Source organism: Rana temporaria, chromosome 1 (assembly GCF_905171775.1).
Source record: "Rana temporaria chromosome 1, aRanTem1.1, whole genome shotgun sequence".
Lineage (NCBI taxonomy): Eukaryota > Metazoa > Chordata > Amphibia > Anura > Ranidae > Rana > Rana temporaria.
In genome coordinates this window covers 288,881,645-288,902,570 of record NC_053489.1, presented here as the reverse complement: position 1 = coordinate 288,902,570, position 20,926 = coordinate 288,881,645, and the positions used below count along the sequence as shown (strand labels likewise).

At 41.4% G+C, this 20,926-nt stretch overlaps 1 protein-coding gene across 1 annotated transcript in view; it reads left to right on the top strand.

Annotated features, from left to right (window-relative positions):
* CBWD3 (COBW domain containing 3) overlaps positions 1-20,926 on the top strand; it is a 92,806-nt gene that overhangs the window by 19,490 nt on the left and 52,390 nt on the right. The window contains exons 2-4 of the mRNA XM_040357029.1: positions 1,290-1,404; positions 6,886-6,972; positions 17,668-17,764. Coding sequence (XP_040212963.1) covers positions 1,311-1,404; positions 6,886-6,972; positions 17,668-17,764 — 278 coding nt within the window. The 5' untranslated portion in view covers positions 1,290-1,310. The remainder of the gene's footprint in view (positions 1-1,289; positions 1,405-6,885; positions 6,973-17,667; positions 17,765-20,926) is intronic.

The following is a 20,926-nucleotide window of genomic DNA, read 5'->3' as shown; positions in this document are numbered from 1 at the left end:
GCCATCAGATAGCTGCCTATATTGGGGGTCATTTTGCCGCGGCACACCTGGGGACTCTTCACGGCACACCAGTGTGCCGCGGCACACTGGTTGAAAAACACTGGCTTAGGCACCTGAAATGTAATTGTGGTATGCAGGTAGTGCTTGTGTGGGTGTGTCTAATCTTCACTACTGGGAAGTGGAGAAACTTGGGGTTCTGGTGGTGCAACATTTTGCTGCTGCTGCTGTTTTGAATTTTGTGTCCTATCACAATGGTTCACTTTAGAATACAGTGAGGGAAACTCAGTAAAGCCCTAACAACACTTTTCTGGTTGGTATGGCTCATGAAAATGGCCTGTCTCATATTCAAAAATGACTGTTGCCCATTTTAGTAGCTCATTAACAAAGGGGTGCCATTACTGCCTCAAATTCAAAAAGAATTGCCTCCAGTTCGTCGATAACAATACTGGAGGTAATTAGACCAGCTCTGAGTTGGAGTATAGAGACAGGCAAAGTGCCTGTCTCTGTATGCTGTGTAGAAGAGCAGCATGTTTGTTCCCTTTACCCCATATCCACCACATCTGTCATTGGTTGTCAAGTATGCTGTCAGCTTCACAGATAACAGCCCTCCCAGCCATCAGTGACACTGACAGAAGGCGAAGCTTGATGGGGAAGCTGAGAAAATAGTTCTCCATTAGGGCCCACTCTCTCCTTGTGATTGACAGCAGGCAATCGCAAGGGAAGTGGCTCTCATGGGTAATTAGTGTCTTTGAATCCTCATTGGGCTCCATTCACCCAGCAACAAAACTATTTGGCTGCTGTGTTGTCTGAGTTACAAAACTGCATTGGTTGGGGGGGAGTTAAGCTGCACTGAGGAATGGAGTGTTCGCACGGACACTCCATTTCACAAAAGTGACTTGACAGATTTATAATTGTTTTGATGGATACAATATATGTACTGTATACATAACAGTATTTACTGTACATATTTTTCTATATACAACAATAAGGGTACACTTCAGTCAAAATTGAAAATTGGGCCTTAAATTGAAACACAGCTTATTTTTTTTTACTGAAAATGATAGGCACATAATAAATAAAAAAAATATATATATATATATATATATATATATATATATATATTTTTTTTTTTTTTTTTTTTTTTTATATATATATATATATATATATATATATATATATATATATATATATATATATATATATATATATATATATATATATATATATTATATCTGTTAACAATTATCTTTCTCTACTTCTTTTTTTTTTTTTTTTTTTTTTTTTTACAGTGTTAACACCTGTTTGTCTAAATGGAGGAAGATGAAGATTGCCCAGAGCTTGTCCCCATTGCTGATGATCAGACTCAATCTAAAATTCCAGTCACTATAATCACAGGCTATTTGGGTGAGCAGAAAAAAAAAAGTATGTGTCTTTTGTCATTGATAATTGGTAAATAAAGCATAACAAAGACTCTGGGTCACTTCCATGGGGATGCAAGATATGGGGAGACAACTATTTAGCAGCAATGAGGACAGTGTTCTCTGTTCAAGTGCTACTGGGAACTGCATTGCTGCATTGTCTGTTCCCTGGGGTTGGCAAATGAGGGACAAGGGAAGGATGGGACACAAGATTCCCAATACAGTACTCTAAGTTTGTAATCCTCTGCCAAGCAGGGGCACAGAGAGCAATAAAGCCTGACAGAGATTTTACAATGATCCTAAATGATATTCTTATTCACCAAAAATATCCATATACAGGACATCTACTTAATGACCCTGTAATCCATTTTTCATGAAAGTGTTACTAAACCCACAACCTAGGGCTGCACGATTCTGGTCAAAATGAGAATCGCGATTCTTTTGCTTAGACTAAAGATCACGATTCTCTCACGATTCTCAAAAACTGAATGCCAGAACAACCCCCCCCCCCCATATAAATCTGTCGGCGTCATTTGCGTTCCACGCTGGTTATGTGGAACCAGTGCCGGTCCCCCCTTACACCAGGCGTTCCCAGCGGGGTCCCCCCTTACACCAGGCGTTCCCAGCGGGGTCCCCCCTTACACCAGGCGTTCCCAGCGGGGTCCCCCCTTACACCAGGCGTTCCCAGCGGGGTCCCCCCTTACACCAGGCGTTCCCAGCGGGGTCCCCCCTTACACCAGGCGTTTCCAGCAGGGCCCCCTTAGTTATTGTACCCCTCCTCCTCCCCTGTGTTAGTTTGACCCACCTGAATAGTGTGACCTGCAATTACAGAGGTAGAAATTTACCAGAAGACAACAAAACAGTCCCATTCTTCATCCTATCCTTGTGATCAGGAGGGAAGAAGATTCATCATATTATTGATCATCAGGTATGATGCCCCAGCAGCATAGACTCAGTACAGAGTGGACAGGACAGAAGGAGCCAGCCGGGTGTCTTCTAATAGGAATTGAGCTGCAGCTCTGCCCACCCCTGCCCCTTCCCACGTCATTACACTCACAGACAGACATCAGTGGGGCGGGAGGTGGGCGGTGCTGCAGCTCAATTCCTATTTGCAGCCACCCGGCCGGCTCCTCCCGTCCTGTCCACTCTGCACTGAGCAATTCCTATTGCTTGGTCTACAATAAAATGGCGGCCGTCGGAGACATTGTCTCCGCCCGGCCGCGGACCTCTAGCGGCGGCGTCGGTGGCGAATAATCGGGAGCCCTGAATAATGACCGTTAACCATGGAACCAGCTGTGAAAAAGCAGAATCGCGGGTCATCCCGCGGGGAGATCGTGGGAGATCTCGATTCTCTCCGCGATTAATCGTGCAGCTCTACCACAACCGTAAATTCGGTGTATACAGTATCTCACAAAAGTGAGTACACCCTTCACATTTTTGGATATATTTTATTATTGCCAGCAGTTTAGACATTAATTGCTGTGTTGAGTTATTTTGAGGGGACATCAAGTTTACACTGTTATACAAGCTGTACACTCACTACTTTACATTGTAGTAAAGTGTAATTTCTTCAGTGTTGTCACATGAAAAGATATTAACAAAAATGGGAGGGGTGTACTCACTTTTGTGGATTACAGCAGCAGCAAAAAAAAAAAAAAAAGGAACTTGGAGGAGACTGAGAGCAAAAGAAAGTATTTAAAAAAAAAAAATACAGACTTGACTAGAATAAATATTTTTAAAACCGAGTTTAGTATAATTTTAACCCTTCCCTGATCTATTGACAATAGAATTTAAACTTTTGTCTTTAGATGCACTTTGTTTTTGGGAAAAAAAAAAAAAAATTGACAACAAAAAAAAAACTAGAAGGAGATGTACAAGAAACACAAGCCATGTGATCTCATATTTGATGCACTTTGAGTGAGCTTGTGACCAGACTGAGGACATTCAAGTATTTACACATTCTTAAAGCGGTTATAAATCCAAAAGCAAACATTTTTTATATTGCAGCCTACCAATTTTTAGATGTGATAGTTGCATTAGTTTTCTTTTTTTGTAGGCTCTTCATTTTATTTTACCTGGTGATCCAGCCAATAAGTCTATTCTTCAACAGACCAAGCTGTTCTGCAGATGTAGAAATTACAGGGTTGAGACAAATGATTTAGGGGTGCTTACAATAGCAGCTTTTATTCATGTAAAACCTTTATCCCAAAAGGAAGAAAATAAATAAATCAGTGTGCGATAATTGCTTGTAAAGTGTTAGCGGGAGTTGAGCTTTAATTTGTTAGTGTATTTAAATCTGCTAGTACATCTAACACTGCCCCTCCTCTCCAGACTGACAATGCTGCTATCTAAATGTGCTCCTTGATCCAGAGGAGGTTTGTTTCTGGCCAGATCACCAGGTGAAAACAGAGGAGATAAAGGCCTAAAAGAAAACAAACACAGCCACCACATCTATAGATATTACATTATTGGTTTTGGGTTTAATACCACTTTAGCAAGCAGTAAATAAACGTATGAGCAAGCCCTCACTAACCTCTCTAGCTGTAGATCCTGTGGAGCTGAAGAAGCGTAAGAAAGGAAGCCTGGCTAAATCTGCTGAGAAAATGACCTGAACCAGACTTAAATGGGTTGTAAAGGAAAAAAATATATTATTTTTATAATAAGCATCCTTTACCTGCAGACATTCCTCTTTTCACTTCCTCATTGTTCGTTTTTGCTCAGAAGTTGCTCTATTTCTTCTCTGTTCACTTCCTGCTTGTCTGATTTTACTGACCACAGTGACGGGAGGCTTTACTGCGGTGGTCAGTAACGTGCTCGGCCCCTCCTGGGAACTACATCTGTGCGGCAGGACGCTCTCTACGTGTTAGAGACTTCAAGGAGGTGTGAATTACTGGGCGTGCCGCAATGCATACTGGGAAATGTAGTTCTTACATGAACGAGCGATGTAAACCAGGAAGTGAATGAGAGTACAGAAACTAGAATGCCGGAGGTGATATAGATGAAGGAATTTAATAGGTATTTACTCGTTTTTTAACAGAATCATTACACTATTCTGTCTGTCTACCTTGCAGATATTAATTTTAGGCAAAACATTTTTTTCCTTTACAACTCCTTTAATTACTTTTGCCTTCTGCTGTGAATGTTGAGGATGTCTTTCTCCACAGTGCCTGCATCTACAGTGGTCAGTAAGGGCTTGTTTTAAAGCTCATTTACTGCATACTAAAATATAAATACTTGGATGTCGATAGACTGATGACATGTTCACTTTAAACTAGGGCTGTGCAAATTAACTTTTAATTAATCGATTAATCTTTAATTTTTTTGATCGATCAAAATCTTTTTGATCGATTAAAATTCTTTTGATTGGTACTCGCCTCTCCGCCGGCTTCTGGCCCTTCAGGGAGTTCCGTCGGAGATCCAGTAACGTCACGGACATCGGCGGGGCTTGCCGTGTCCATCTGAAGGGCTCTTTTGCTGTGCCTTCATATCTGCATGCCGGCGGGACCTTACTATCTGCCACACACAAGGGCTGTTACACTTCCCTCTATCACTTCCCTCTATCAACCTGGGATTCTACAACCATCCACTGGGAGTTGTGATAGTTCCCTTCATGGGACATCTACATGCCGATGAACTGATGTTAACCTCTCCTCATCTGGATTCAGCAGTGGTATCGTTGTACACATTTTTATACCAGTATCCTACTTGGCTACATGTTTTTATGACTTCTTTTGTTACCGTTTGGTATTACTCGCACCATTTTTACAGTTTATGTAGCTACATCAATTTTATCTCCAGTGCAATATTTATTTGGTTACCTACTTGAAGACTATAAAAGTTTTAATGCTATTCCCATCGAGCGCTGCCTTTGTGTGTTTTTTGTATCCTGCTATCCATTTTTCCAGTGGTTGGTAGCTTCACTGGGAATCAGCCTGCAAGGAGATCAGCTAAAAGTAGTTGGATCTGTATGTGCGTTATAATTAATCGAAATTAGTCGATTAATCGATAAAAAAAAAAAAAAGATTAATCGAACAGAACATTTTTGATCAGTAACAGCCCTACTTTAAACATTTACTGCAGTTGGAATTAAAATAATAATTTTTTTTTTTTTTTTTTTTTTTTTTTTTTTATATTTCTTCTTGTTTACTTTCGGAAACAAAACCTGAAGGTCATTTAATGCCAACATCCAGGCAAACCGCTAAATACAGAGTTTCAAATATATAAAGTGATTTACCTACCAAATTATATGTAATTCTGTTTAACCATTTGATTTAGGCACCCCTGTCGGAAAGAACAGTCAGATCTTGGATCTGTCTCCAGATTGCCGCAACACAGCTAGTTTAGGATGCACCAATAGTTTTCTGAAGGGGCAGCAGCACACCAATGAGGATTCTCCTGTGTTTTTCCCCCTCTTGTAAACATGTTCAGTATAAGCAGCAGCAAGCAAAGCAGTTTATATTGGCATGGAAATCGGCTTTAAATGATCCAACTGCATCTTTTGTATTCTGGTTGGGTAAAGCATCAACACGTCTGATAGTATGTTGCAGCTTTCTATTTAAGCAGATTAGAGTTGGTCTGTCAGTTTGCTAAACAGCGAACTGCTGGTAATTCTTAAAGGCCCCATTCACATTGGACGGTTAGGGGCATGGGGCACCAAGCTAATCGCCCCGTGTGAATGGGGCCTAAGGGATTGATTCTAAAAGGGACGATGGTAAGAACTACTTGAATTTGTCGCATAGGTCGGTAATGTTAACGACACTTGTGCAAATGCTTTACTGAATTAGGCACAGGTAGCTCTAAAAAAAAAAAAAAAAAGTGTTGTTAGGGCAATTTTGAATTTCCCTGGTTGTGTTTATACAACACTTTTTTTACCATTTTATTTTTTTATTTTTATTATTTATTTTAAAAAAATCGTGAATAGCTCATACGTAACCATCGCTGGCTCAGCACTGACCTCTTGTGGAATTACGTGATATAGCAGCTTCCAGCTAAGCCATCCAGTATTCATTCCAAAATACTAAGTTAGTGTTTATATACCATAATTATTCAGTCATGTCCTAAAGCATGTTGTATTGATTATGACTATCCTCTGTTAAACATTTGACTGTGGCATGTTAAATGAAGTTCAGGAGAGGTGTTATGCGTGCGCGCGTGTGTGTATAATATATATATGTGTGTGTGTGTGTGTGTGAAAATATATATATATATATATATATATATATATATATATATATATATATATATATATATATATATATATATATATATATATATATATATATATATATATACACACACACACGCGCTTCCTAGAATAACTGTTAACAGTTAACAACTTAAAATGAGTGAGCTAAAAGGAAGAAAATGCCCTCCATATAAGCACAGTAAAACACAACCTTCAAGTACCTTCTTTTTATTTTCTTAGATATTCATTTTAACTGTGCTTTGTTTTGTTTTTATCTTCTAGGTGCTGGAAAAACAACTCTTTTGAATTATATTCTGACTGAACAGCACAATAAGAGAATTGCAGTCATTGTTAATGAATTTGGTGAAGGTAAATATGTTGTTGGTTGTTAAAAAAAAGAACTAGGCTGATGAATATCCACTTACTGTCCGCCCCATAGCAGATTTACAGGGTGGCTCTCCTGTGCAGGATCAAGTGTGTGTGTGTGTGTGTGTGTGTGTGTGTGTGCGTGTGTGTGTGTGTATATATAAGTGATTCTGCACTTCTGCCTGCAGGGGGTGCACGCACCGCGATGGGCTACTTTTTGCTGTGATTATTCGCAGCAGAAGCTGATTTCCCAGTGTCGGGCACTGGATGGCCTCTGGCATCCTGCGATCATCGGTGAAACAGGCAGAACTGAGTTCTGCCTATGTAAACAAGGCCGATCTCTGTTCTGACAGGGAGGGATGGATTTTGTGTTCCTGGTGTCATTAGTACAGTGTCAGTGCATGTTTTTAGCACCGATCACTGTATTGGTGTCACTGGTTCCCACAAAGTGTCAGTGTCCGATTGTCCGCTGCAATATCGTAATCCCGCCTTAAGTGGCTGATCGCCACCATTACTAGAATAATAAAAAAAAACACACACCATAGTTTGTAGACACTATAACATTCATGTAAACCAATCAATGTACACTTATAGGGATTACATGTAACAGTATACATATTGGCCTAAATTTATGAAGAAATTTGATTATTTTTTTATAACAGTTTTATTGGATATGTTTGTTAGCAGAAAGTAAGACATATTGATTTTTTTTTTCCCTTTTTAAAATTGTCTTTTTTTTTTTTTTTTTTGTTTTGTTTTATAGCGCAAAAAATAAAAACCTCCAGTGGTGACCAAATACCACCAAAAGAAAGCTCTATTTGTGGGGGAAAAAATGACACAAATTTTATGAGGGTACAGTGTGACATGGCCGCAAAATTGTCAGTTAATTTAACGCTGTGCGATAGAGGTCAAGTGGCTATAGTAAATTCTTGCTGGCAAATGGGGAAAAAAAATTGTGATTTAAGCTACTATCTGTTAATAGTAGTTGCTTTGGTTTAGAGCAGTGTTGCCAACCTACCAGATTGATTTTTACTGGCACAGACACATTTTTACTGGTATTTCCAAAAGTTACAAAACTACAGTTTTAAGTGCAAATTTCAGTATTTAGGCTAAAAATAAGTAGATCACCGACATGTCCCCTCCTGAGTCACAGTGACTGCCTCTCTGCATGCCAGGTGGTGCCTTCAGTACCCTCCAGTCCAAACGGCACTGACAGTCCCGATCCTGGCTTGCCTTGCTCCCATCCCACAGACCCACACATGAGGCTCCGCTCGGCTCCCCTTCACCGTGACATAACATAAAACGCTTAGGCACTGCCCCTGCCAGATCTCCCCCCCCCCCCCCCCCGCCCTTACCGCCCGAACACACTGTAGCAGGCACTTGGGATGGTCTCGGCCAGCTCCAGACCCGAGCTATGCATGCACAGTTCCGAGCCAAGTGTCGCAGCCATATTTTTTACTGCCAACTTTTTCCTCTTAGGCCCCGTACACACGAGAGGATCCTTCCGCTGGAATTGATCCGCGGACCGGCTACAGCGGATAGATCCCCTGGTGTGTACAATCCAGCGGATCTGTTTCCGCGGATTTTTATCCCCTGGGATGGATTTCAAGCGGATAGAAATTTGAAGACATGCTTTCAAATCTATCCGCTTGAATCCATCCCAACGGATTGATCCGCTGGTCTGTACAGACTCACCGGATCAATCCGTCCGAAGGGATCCCCCGCATGCGTCGTAATGATTCGACGCATGCGTGGAATTCCTTATATGACAGCGTCGCGCACGTCGCCGCGTCATCATCGCGGCGACGGCCTGACACGTCATCGCGAGGGGATTTCGGCGCAGATATCGATCCGATGGTGAGTACACTCCATCGGATCCAAATCCTCGCAAATCCTCAATCCGGTGGACCGTATCCGCGGATAAATCCTCTCGTGTGTACTAGGCCTCACTGGCACTTTTACTGTACCAGTTTTTTACTGGGTGGCAGTAAAAATACTGACAGTTGGCAACACTGAGTCTTCAGTGACAGATTGTGCAGTAAGAAAACATTGCTGATGGTACAGCTCTGACATCTAGTGGAGCTACTTTAATATAGCAACAGTTTTTTGTTTTTTTTCTTGAATGAAATGTACAGTCAGATTTGTACTGAGATGCTTGCAGGGAATACAGCCTCACTGCTCAGGCTTCTTGCTTCCTTGCACACACAGAAAGTCTGGTTTAAAAAAAGTGTCAGTACTAAGATTTCTTACAGCCATCAATCAGATTTAAACCTTTTTATTGGAGGTTTTAATGTTGTGATACAGTGAGCATAGGTCCACATGTATGTGTATATACATTGGCTGTGTCAGTAGAGCAGTGGATGGTGTCAGTTTTATTTTTATTATTTCTTAGAATTTTTTTTTTTTTTTTTTTTTTTTTTTTAGAAGCCCCATTAGGAGGGCTTTGCTAAAATATCAGGGGTTTAAACAGGGGGAATATGTGCCACACAGGGTGATTAGGGTGTGCCCAGACACACCTATGCCAGTGATTAGAGGGGGAGAGAAGGTTAAACAGCACATTGTTTACAAAGTGCACTCCCATTGTTGCTGTGTTAGGATGTATTGGTGCTTTTTGTAGTGGGATACACAAAAATCTGGTTTATTTAGTAAATTCCGAAATTAGTAATTAGCCTTAGCAGCTCACTGACTGCTTGATTTATTGCCTGGAATTGCAATTTAATGGAAAACACTTTTTTTTTTTTTTTTTTTTTTTTTTTAACATTGTATGGCATTTAATTACTACACAATTCACTTTGAGATTAAACACTATTACAATTACGTTTCCTTTTTTATCTGAATTATGTTACTATTTTTTTCTGTATCTGCCAAGGTAATTTTTTATTTATTTTTTTACAACTATGGTAAAGTGCCTTTTAAAATATCTTGTATTCCTGCTTGTGATTGTCTCCCCACTTTCCGTGAAGTCTGCATAAAGCTCAAGGTCATTTTATTGATATCCCTGCTATAAACGTTTTGTTTTGGTGAGACACATCAAGCAGGAGCACATGTAAAGTAATGGGACTGCAGTATTTTTTTATTTTAACACTGAGAATGATTGAAAAGAGCTGAGCGAGGTTATTGTCAGCATCTCCAGAACAAAAGTAGGTATACAGTACATGTTTAATTTTTACTTAAAGGGGAGTTCCACCCACAATTTCACTTTTTAAATATAAATACCCCTGTAATACACAAGCTTAATGTAGTCTAGTAAAGTTAGTGTGTAAACTAAGGTCCGTTTTGTTAGGTTGTTAGAGCATTTAGTTAGTTTATAATCTAGAAATAGACCGTGGCCATCTTAAGTGTGGGCATCATGAAGCCAGACTGTATGACTTCCTGGATTTCACCCTTGCAGATCTCGCACATGCTCAGTGCTGCACAAGCGATGTAATAGGTTTCAGTCAGGTTTCCATAGCAACGGGAGTGTCAGAGGAAGTTGTCGCCCCTTCTCTATGCAAATAGGTTATTTGCAAGGACTACTGGGATACATGATGCCTATCCCAGAAACCCTTGCGAATAGCCTTGTGACTTAATAGCCTAGGCTAATAAGGAGGAGGAAGTAATGAAGGACTACAAAATAAAGGTATTTGCAAGTAACAAAATAAATAAAAATTGTCCATTCTGAACACTATGAGATTAGGGCATGCAGCACAGACAAACATAAAAAAATGGGTGGAACTCCACTTTAAGATCTTGCCATACATGTATCTGTTATTGAGGGGATTTCTTTTGTTTTTGCAAAACTGACGTTTTATGTTAACCGGTAAGCTCAGATTAAATACAAACACTCAGACGACAAAACGGTTATAATTTTTAGTAGTCCTGACCGCTTTAAAATAAAAGGTCAAATCTGAATAATTGCTCACTAAACTTGCACCTCATTACATATTGCTACGGGGGGGGGGGGGGAATAATTATTTGATCTCCTGCAGATTTTGTAAGTTTGCCCACTTACAAAGAAATTGATGGTCTATCGTTTTTATCATAGGTGTATTTTAAATGATTAGGACAGAATATAAACCAAAAATATAGAAAAAACACATGATACAAATGTTATAAATTGAGTTGCAGTTCAGTGAGTAAAAGAAGTATTTGAACCCCAAGCAAAACCTGGCAAAGGCTACTTTCACACTGTGGTGGGGGGTGTTAGCGGTAAAGCGTTGCTAATTTTAGCGGTGCTTTACTGCTGTTTTAGCGGTGCTCTTTGGCCGTTAGTGGAGCGCTAGTTTTAACCGCCGCTAGCGGGTGAATAAAGGGTTAAAGGCGCCCGCAAAGCGCAGCTGACGAAGCACTTTTCAGGCGCCCATTGATTTCAATGGCAGGGGCGGGGGAGGAGCAGTGTATACACCGCTTCTGCACCGCCCGAAATATGCTGCTTGCAGGACCTTTTCTAAGGTCCTGCAAGCGCACCACCCAAGTGTGAAAGAACTCAGGCTCTCACACTGGGGGTGCAGGGGAGGTGTTTTTCAGGCGCTTTGCAGGCACTTTTTTTTAGCACAATAGTGCCTGAAAAACGCCCCAGTGTGAAAGGGGTCTAAGTATTTGGTGGAGAAACCTTTGTTGGCAAGCATAGAGGTTTAGATGTTTCTTGTAGTTGGTGACCAGGTTTGCACACATCTCAGGAGGGATTTTGGTCCACTCTTTACAGACCTTCTCTAAATAATTAAGCCAGTCTGGAGACTGGCTGGGCCACTCCATGATCTTAATATGCTTCTTCTTGAGCCACTTCTGTTGCTTTGGCGGTATGTTTTGGGTCATTGTCATGCTGGAAGGCCCATACACAACCCAACTTCAGTGTTCTGGCTGAGGGGAAGGTTCTCATCCAAGATTTTACAATACATTGCCCCCTCGATGCAGCAAAGTCCGCCTGTACCTTTTAGCAGAGAAACAGCCCCAAAGCATCATGTTTCCACCTCTGTGCTTGACTGTAGGGATGGTGTTATCAGGGTCATAGTCGGTAATTATTTTCCTCCAAACGAGTGGCGAGTCGAGTTGATCCTAAAGAGCTCAATTTTGGTCTCATCTGACCACAGCACTTGCTCCCAATCCTTCTCTGAATCATTTAGATGTTTATTGGCAAACTTTAGATGGGCCTGTATATGTGCCTTCTTGAGGAGGGACCTTGCTGATGCTGCAGGATTTCAATCCATGGCGGTGTATTGTGTTACCAATGGTTTGTTTGGTGACTGTGGTCCCAAGTGCCTTGAAATCATTCACAAGCCCCTCCCATGTCGTTCTGGGCTTTTTTAATGATCATCCTTACCCCATGAGGCGAAATCTTGCATGGAGCTCCAGACTGAGGGCTGTTTAGTTATTGAGTATTTCTTCCATTTGAAAATAATCGCTCCAACAGTTGTCTCCTTCTCACCACACTTCTTGCTGATGGTCTTGTAGCCCATTCCAGCCTTGTGCAGGTCTACATTCTTGTCCCTGACGTCCCATTGATAGCGCTTTGGTCTTTCCTATGATGGTGAGGTTTGAATGGGAGAAAGAGATTCTGTGGACAGGTGTCTTTTATACACATAACGAGTTGTCGTTAGGAGCACCTTCTTAGTTCTATCAATTTAATATGTGTACCCCATGAGCACATACTTTATGTAGCCAGTCTGTGGGAGCCAGAATTATTGTTGGTTATAAGAGGGTCAAATACCCATGGAGCCACCCTTTCAAACAGGCCCTGGAGTTTTGTCTCCTTACACTGAAAGCATCAATAGAAACACACAACCCCCTATCCTAGGATGGTAAAGCACTCCCCTGCCAACAGACTGGCAGGAGACTGACATGTCTACTGTTAACTGTTTCCTGTTGAGACTAGGCATTTGGGAAAGCGACAGTGAGAGAGCAGAATTTTCAGAAAGCGTTTACTGGAGTATGTTTATTTTATTGTGCTTAATGTGTTGGGCAACAACTGAGAGTTTACTTCTGCCCCCAGCTACATCACTGACCTAGTCTCCAAATACCAACCTAATCGTTCTCTTCGTTCTTCTCAAGACCTCCTGCTCTCTAGCTCTCTCATCACCTCCTCCCATGCTCATCTACAGGACTTTTCCAGAGCCTCTCCAAGCCTATGGAACTCCTTACCCCAAACTATCCGTCTATCTCCTTCTCTATTGGCTTTTAGAGGATCCCTGAAAACCCTCCTCTTCAGAGAAGCCTATCCTACCCACATCTAACAACTGTATTTTAACTTTGCCCACCTGATCACCCCCCACATCTACTACCCTCTGTTCCACTTGACCCTCCCTTCTAGATTGTAAGCTCTAACGAGCAGGGCCCTCTGATCATTCCTGTATTAAATTGTATTGTAACTATAATGTCTTCCCTGATGTTGTAAAGCGCTGCGTAAACTGTTGGCGCTATATAAATCCTGTATAATAATAATTTAAGGTTAAGCTCTACATCTCTAACTAAATTGCCAATGGCTGCTTTTGTCAGACAGTATCCTCTATCCATGGTCCATGGATGGCCATAGTTTTTAATTTTAAAAGTATGGAAAATGAGATGCTTCACAATGTTCCTATGTGGCAAAATTTTTAAGCCATTTTGACTTGTTTTTGGCCTAAAAACCTGGTCAAGCCAACAAAAACTGGAACTTGGAAGAGTGCTTATTCTCTTAAAGTATGGAGAGGCTGACCGTTGCAGTACGCCTAAGGCTAAACACATGTGCGATTGTGCCCCACAACACCCCCTCTTCACCAATCGATGCTAGCGATTCATGCACATTGACTTGCATGTAGTAGCGATTGCACAAATTTGGAGCATTGTGTAATGTATACTACATACTTCACTCTATTGCACGCTGTGTGTAGTGATTTATCATGGGGTGATTATGGACAATCATTGGTCTAGTAAAAACCGCCCATGTACATCTAACCTAAAACTACGAAGCACTTTGCTAATTTGTAAAAAATAAATACATTAAAAAGTGAAAGCTAATCTACCAGATATAGGTTCTACTGTAAAAGCCCTTTAAGCCACACTACTGTGTTTTACCTAAATACAGTAATTAGTGGCTATTAAGCTAGTACATACTAAAATTAGCCCCAGGGGATTGGGACACTTGTTAAGCAGACTGTAAAAAGACCCTAACTTCAAGGAAACCTGAGATGTGGGAAATACAGGGGTTTGCTATTGCAGCTTTCTTTTGAAAATGCTAGATCCCTGGCTGTCATGCTTATCACCACAGTAATTTCTGAGACACTGACCTAGAAAACAATACAACAGTTAAAATCAGGATAAGCTTGAAAGTCCTTATCTGTATGCATACATGTTTTTTGGCAAATCGGTCAGAAATGATTAAATCGTGATAGCCTGGGAATTGCCATCGAAAAGTTTCCTTTTAGCATTTTAGCATTTGGCTGTGTTGTAAGTAGCACTGTGTATGCAAAGTAAGGCGCTCATGTTTAATTTGCTAAAGGAGGGAAGCATTTGGAGTACAGCTTGTGCAGTTCATACAGTATCTAGTAAAATACCATAGAACCATCAGTTCAACCACGGAGATAACTAATCGGCAATAAAAAGCATTTTGTTTTATTTTCTGTGTAGTTGTTGCCAATATTTACTTAATCAGGTTTACAATTTTGTACAAGGCTGCCACTTTCTTTGGTAGTTTGCCTTCTGGTGATTCTCTGGTATGTTTGATAACTTTTAAAGTTCCTAGTTAAATTGTTACTGTTTCCATGGCATTAAAACACTGATAAACACTTGTGCATTTAATAATTCACTTTTAAGTTATGAGCTAAAACTCAAAGCTAATCACAGTTTGGAGAACTAGCAATGTAGCTATTATCAGTGATCTCTTTTTTTTTTTTAACACAATGATATTCTCATTAACCAGTTAAACCCTGGACCATTTCGCTGGCCAAAGACCAGGCCACTTTTTGCAATTCGGCACTGCGTCACTTTAACTGAAAATTGGCTCCCAAACAAAATTGATGTATTTTTTTTCCCACAAATAGAGCTTTCTTTTGGTGGTATTTGATCACCTCTGCGATTTTAATTTTTTATTCTTTTGCGCTATAAACAAAAATCGAGAGACAATTTTGAAAAAATGCAATATTTTTTACTTTTTGCTATAAACCCCTATATAATATATATATATATATATTATATATATATATATATATATATATTATATATATACCCCTATAATATATATATAGTTCCTCCGTTTAGGCCGATACATATTCTTCTATATATTTTTGGTAAAAAAATCGCAATAAGCGTTTGGTTTGCGCAAAAGTTATAGCGCCTACAAAATAAGGGATAGTTTTGTGGCATTTTTATTAATATATATATATATATATATATATATATTTTTTTTTACTAGTATTGGCGGCGATCAGCGTTTTTTTTTTTTTTTTTTTTTTTTATCGGGACTGCGACATTATGGCGGACACATCGGACACTTTTGATACCATTTTTACAGCGATCTGTGCTATAAAATGCACTGATTACTGTAAGGGGCTAACCTGAAGGGGTTAAGTGTGATTTAGCGCTGAACGGGTTAAGTGTTTTTAGGGAGTGCTTCTAACTGTTAGGGGGCGTGACTTGCATGACACGTCACTGATTGCTATTCCCGATGACAGGGAACAGACGATCGGTGACATGTTGGGGGAAGGACGGGGAGATGTGTTTACACTGACATCTCCCTGTTCTTCAGCTCTGTGACACGATCGCCGTGACAGGGTCGCGAGCGCGCGACCACATGGCTCGCAAATTAAAGGGGACGTATATATACACACGCCCATTTGCTTAGCCATGACATTCTGTCGACGTAGAAGTTTATGCGGAGGTCAGGAAGCGGTTAACAGCTAGTGGAAAATGTTTTTTATGTTTGCAGAATTACCACTGCTTTATGATGGGAATTGAAGCAATCGCCTTGTAAAACAACCCATTCAGTTCAATGTAGAAAAGAAAGGCAAAACATTTTTGTATGTATATGCAAGTGATCACATTCCCTCTGCTCTTGGCTGCATAAGAGCTGGGGGAGGAGAAGCAGCAGAACACTGAGCTTCGCAATAAATGGCTGTGCGGGGGGGGGGGGGGGATGCTGTCAGGACAAGTCTAATCATTGGAGGAGAGCTAGAGAACTGACCACGGTCTGTTTTTAATAGAAAAGCAGAGGGACTAGCAGGAACATCAGGGATTTTGAAAGGCGCAATACAAAGAGAACAGGAGACTTTCTCATACAAGTACGTGGTACAGAAGCCACATATCAGGAATATGAAGTGTTGGGGTAACAAACACTTTAAGCTGTCTAACTTCAGTCATATTTTCATCTTTCCATCTATTAAATCTTCTTCCCTTGTTGTTTTTAACTTTTGGATAGTAAAACATTTCTTTCTGACAGTAAATGCCTTTTACAGCCCACTTCTTGTTTCCTGTCTCGTAAAAAGCCTAGGCTTATGACATGCACAGCTCTCTCTCTCTTTCATTCTCCTGAGAGTTTGCCAGGAAGTGAGGGGGGAGAGTCATGAGAGGACCAATGAGAGCTGCAGAGCTGATGGCGTGCCTCTGTGTGTCTGTTTAAATCCAAGAAGTAAACAGGCAGCAGCTTCAGCTGCCCACAATTAAAATGGATGCAGCCAGACTCGGTGGACAGAGATTTCTGCAGCATATTTGGCCAGTACAGAATCGCAGTATATATAAAATAATATGCAAAGTGGTTGGAGGGAAGCTTCAGAATGGCAAAGAGGTTTTTATTACAAATTATGTGAGCAGACTGCAGTTCCTCTTTTAAGACTATCTTCAGCCAAAATGTATGTATATGTGTATGTATATGTGTGTGTGTGTGTGTATGTGTGTGTGTGTGTGTGTGTATATATATATATATATATATATATATATATATATATATATCTCTATCTTTTTTTTCATACAACAAAAAGTCTAAGACCTTTTTCTCACTGAAGCGTTTTTACAGGGTTTTAGCGTTTAAAAATAGCGCACATAAAACGCTCTCCATGCATCTCAATGGACCCTTTCACACTGAGTCCTGTAAGCAGCATCTTTGGAGCAGCTTTTGGGCGCTGAAAAAAACGCTTCAAAAATACCCCTCTCCATTGAAATTAATTGAAAGTGCTGTAAAAACGCCTTACCCCTTTAACACTGAGGCACTGCAAAAACGCCCTAAAACGTTAGGGTCTTAGCGGTGCTTTACCAGCATTTTCAGGCGCTGGCAGTGTGAAAGGGTTCTGAAAGCACTCGGCTTTCACATTGGGATTGCAGATGAGGCTTTGCCTGAAAAACGCTTGAATAACGCAGAAAAACGCCCCAGTGTGAAAGGGGCCTAAGGGATGAAACCACTGTTAGGTTTTTTTACTTGCTTTAGCACTCTTATGTAGGTTAACTGCTTGCCGACCAGCCGCCGTCATTCTACGGCGGCAGGTCGACTCTCCTGGGCGAGAGCCCGTACAATGACGTTGGCTCTTTTTGCGGCCCCCGCTCGTCTGTGAACCCCGTGCGGGTGCCCGGCGGGCGCGATCGCCGCCGGGCACCCGCGATTGCTCGTTACAGAGCGGGGACCGGGAGCTGTCATACAATGTATGAACAGAAGATCAGTGTTTCCCCTAGTGAGGCCACCCCCCCCCCCCCCGCACAGTAAGAACACACCCAGGGACATAAGCCTCATCTTTTGAATATATCTTGTATGTGTTACAGGCAGTGCTGTAGAAAAGTCTTTATCCATCAGCCAAGCTGGAGAGCTGTATGAGGAGTGGTTGGAGCTTAGAAATGGCTGCCTGTGCTGCTCTGTAAAGTAAGTACGGTTTGATATTCATAGGTGTGCATATAGAAGGAAGCAATGTGTGAAATTCATAAAGGATTTGTAGAATTCAGTTGGAGCATCGCACCAAAAGTTTTGCTCCTGAATCGTGTACATGTTGGAGCCCTGGGATCAGTGTCCATACTAGGCTGATTTAGCTGAATGAGGCTGGGTATAGAGCCCTGTGCAAGAAGCTGTCTTATACATGACCACTTCTCAGCTCAGTTATGCCCCACTCTGAGCACTGGCATACCACCATACACCAGCTCAGAGCGTGTCCTAATTACTGCCAGTTTCCTAATCTGCGAACTGATGCAGGTGGTTTTCCAAGAAAAAAAATGCCATAAACGTGGTGTTACTGCTTTATTGAACTCTCATAAATTATAGCAATTCCCAACAGGTATAACGATGTCTAATATGATCTGGCAGTGACCCATAAAGCAGTATGGTTGTTTTACTCGGATTTATGTGGGGCTGAGTAACAAAAACTGTATTAAAGGTTGATCACTTGCCTAAAACCACCAGATACATCTTGAATTATTGTAAGTTTAACCCTGTGGTGGTCAACTTCCTTGATATGGTGGGCCTCATTTGTGGCCCACAACATCACCCAAGTGCCACACATAAAGTTCAGTGAATATTCATTATCAAGGCTGGCAAACGCACAACAGGATATAGTCATTGACTATAGCCATGATGCAAGAGAGGGTCAGAGACTGTGGACACAGTACCGGAGATTGTCAGAGATTGCATACGTAATATAAGAGATGAACAGAGTCTGCGGACATGCTGCAGGAGACTGATGGATACTTTGGAAATGCTATAGGAGTTGCATAGTTAGTTTGGTTGAAAAAAGACACAAGTCCATCTAGTTCAACCAATAAAAGGGAAAAAAATGATGCAATCCTATACCCACAAGAGGAAAGGCAAAAAAAATAGCAGAGCAGGATCCAATTTGCTCCAGCAAGGGAAAAAAAATCCTTTCCTGGATCAACTTTACCTATAAATGTTAGTGTCCAGTTATACACCTCACACGTCTATGCACTCGGGTCCCCCCCCCTCACGTGTCTACGCACACACCTCCCTGTACACACTCAGCTGCCCCCCCTTACATAAATGGCCTCCTACCTTCACTTGTACTCACAGCCCCCACTTGTAAGGTGGTCCTTCTAGTACTCCCTGGTTCTGTTACTTGTCCCTGTGAGACACCAGAGGAGCTGCAATTTAAAATATAGTATACACGAGGGATGCACGTGCAGGAAGAAGCCAGAGGTGGCAGTAAAGAGCCTGACTGTGAGCTGAATAACGGAGGAGCAGTGCTGCTGACACACACAAATATAGAGAGCCAGCTGCAGCTACAGTGCAACCGTCCTGCCTTGTCCCATCACTGATAGCTGGCCTGACAACCCCTGAATGTGTGGCACTCGGGGCGGCCCATCCTGCCCATAGGTATGCCACTGAAACCTGCAATAAGCTGTTCTCTCCCTCGATATTACAAACAATGCAGGCTTTTCTAGGAGTAAGGGGGATGAGCAGCTTCAGGTAAACATTGTTATCAACCAAGTCTGTACGAGAGGGGAGGGGCGGGGCTGGGAGTGAAGGAGATCCAGATCCTCCTTTACCATTGATTACTTCAGTTGTACACCCCCCCCCCCCCCAGTATAGAAGATGCTTGCATATTCTATTTTTTTTTTTCTTCGTTTCAATATATTTTATTTTCAAGGAAAAAAAACAGCTGAAAACAAAGATATAATAAGGTCCATTAGCCCTGAGTCGACCAACATGGTCTCATGGGTAACATATAAGTCAAGAAGGGTTGCACAAAATATCATATAAGTTTCAAACAAAATCTGCGGTGCAAATTGGTCAGGGATTCCGGATATCAATTGCGTTCTCGGCGTCCATCAATAAATGTCATTGGCGTGTGGAATGACAAGTGGGGAGAGAGGGGAAAGCTCCACCACCCCAAAAGAGGTCACACTGTGGCGGGGCTCCCCAAACCCCTGCTGCCCCCCGCCCAAGGAAATTCCAAGATTGCATGATCTAGTATAAACACTAACTAGGCCTCTGAGCACACGGGATACGATGAATCTAGTTCTAGTACAAGAGAGGCTACTGATTAAACACTGATGGATGAAAATGAAACGCATAACTGGGGTTTGGGTCACCAGGAAGCTTCTTTCTATAGAGAGAAACGTAGTGGCCATATCTGGGATGATGTCTGACCCTGGCCTTGGCTATGTCCACTTGGATAAGGGCTGAGGCCCAGTAACTAACAGAGAGAGGTGAGAGAAAGAAAGGTGGGGGGGGGGGGGGAGATGAAATGGGATGTGGAGAAGAATGGGAGTCGACTGGAGGGGAATAAGCGGGTAGTAGTTACTCTCGAGGTCAATGTTAAAGGGTAACTCCTACAAATGTTGCCCAGGGTTCCCAAGTTTGTTTGAATTTGTCAGAGCGGTCCAGGATTACACTTGCCATCTTCTCTTATTTCATAATCCAGGAGATCTTCTTTTTTTTTTTTTTTTTTTTTTTACCAAGCTTTAGCCAGGGTAAGCTTGGCTCCTAGGATGATAAAAATAAATAAATGAGGTGTTGTGTAATCCTGGAGTTGTCCTTCACTGGAAAGTTAAGGAGCGCTATGAGGGGGGACGTTAGGACAGAGATTGAGGTGATTTTGCGGATGCATGCATATTCTTAGCCCCCAAGTGCACAACTTTACATTTATCAACATTAAACCTTATCTGCCACATAGTTGCCCAATTAAACCGTGCATTGAGGTCGCCTTGTAAATTGGAGACATCTTGTAAAGATGTTATTCCGCTGCATAGCTTAGTGTCATCTGCAAAGACTGAAATTGTACTTTTAATCCCAGACCCAATATAATTTATAAGAATCTTAAGTAAGGGTCCCAACCCTGAACCTTGGGGTACACCACTGATGACCTTGGACCATTCAGAGTAAGAATCATTCACCCCTACTCTCTGAATTCTGTCTGTTAGCCAGCTTTCTATCCATTTTCAAACTATTTTTCTAAGCCTGCCCCAGTTTTGTTTTGCTAAACTACACATCCCCTTCCACTCTTGAAACTACACCATAAATGCTTATCAATGCATTGCCCAAAGATAATAACTAGAAGGGCTAAAGAAAACACAGAAA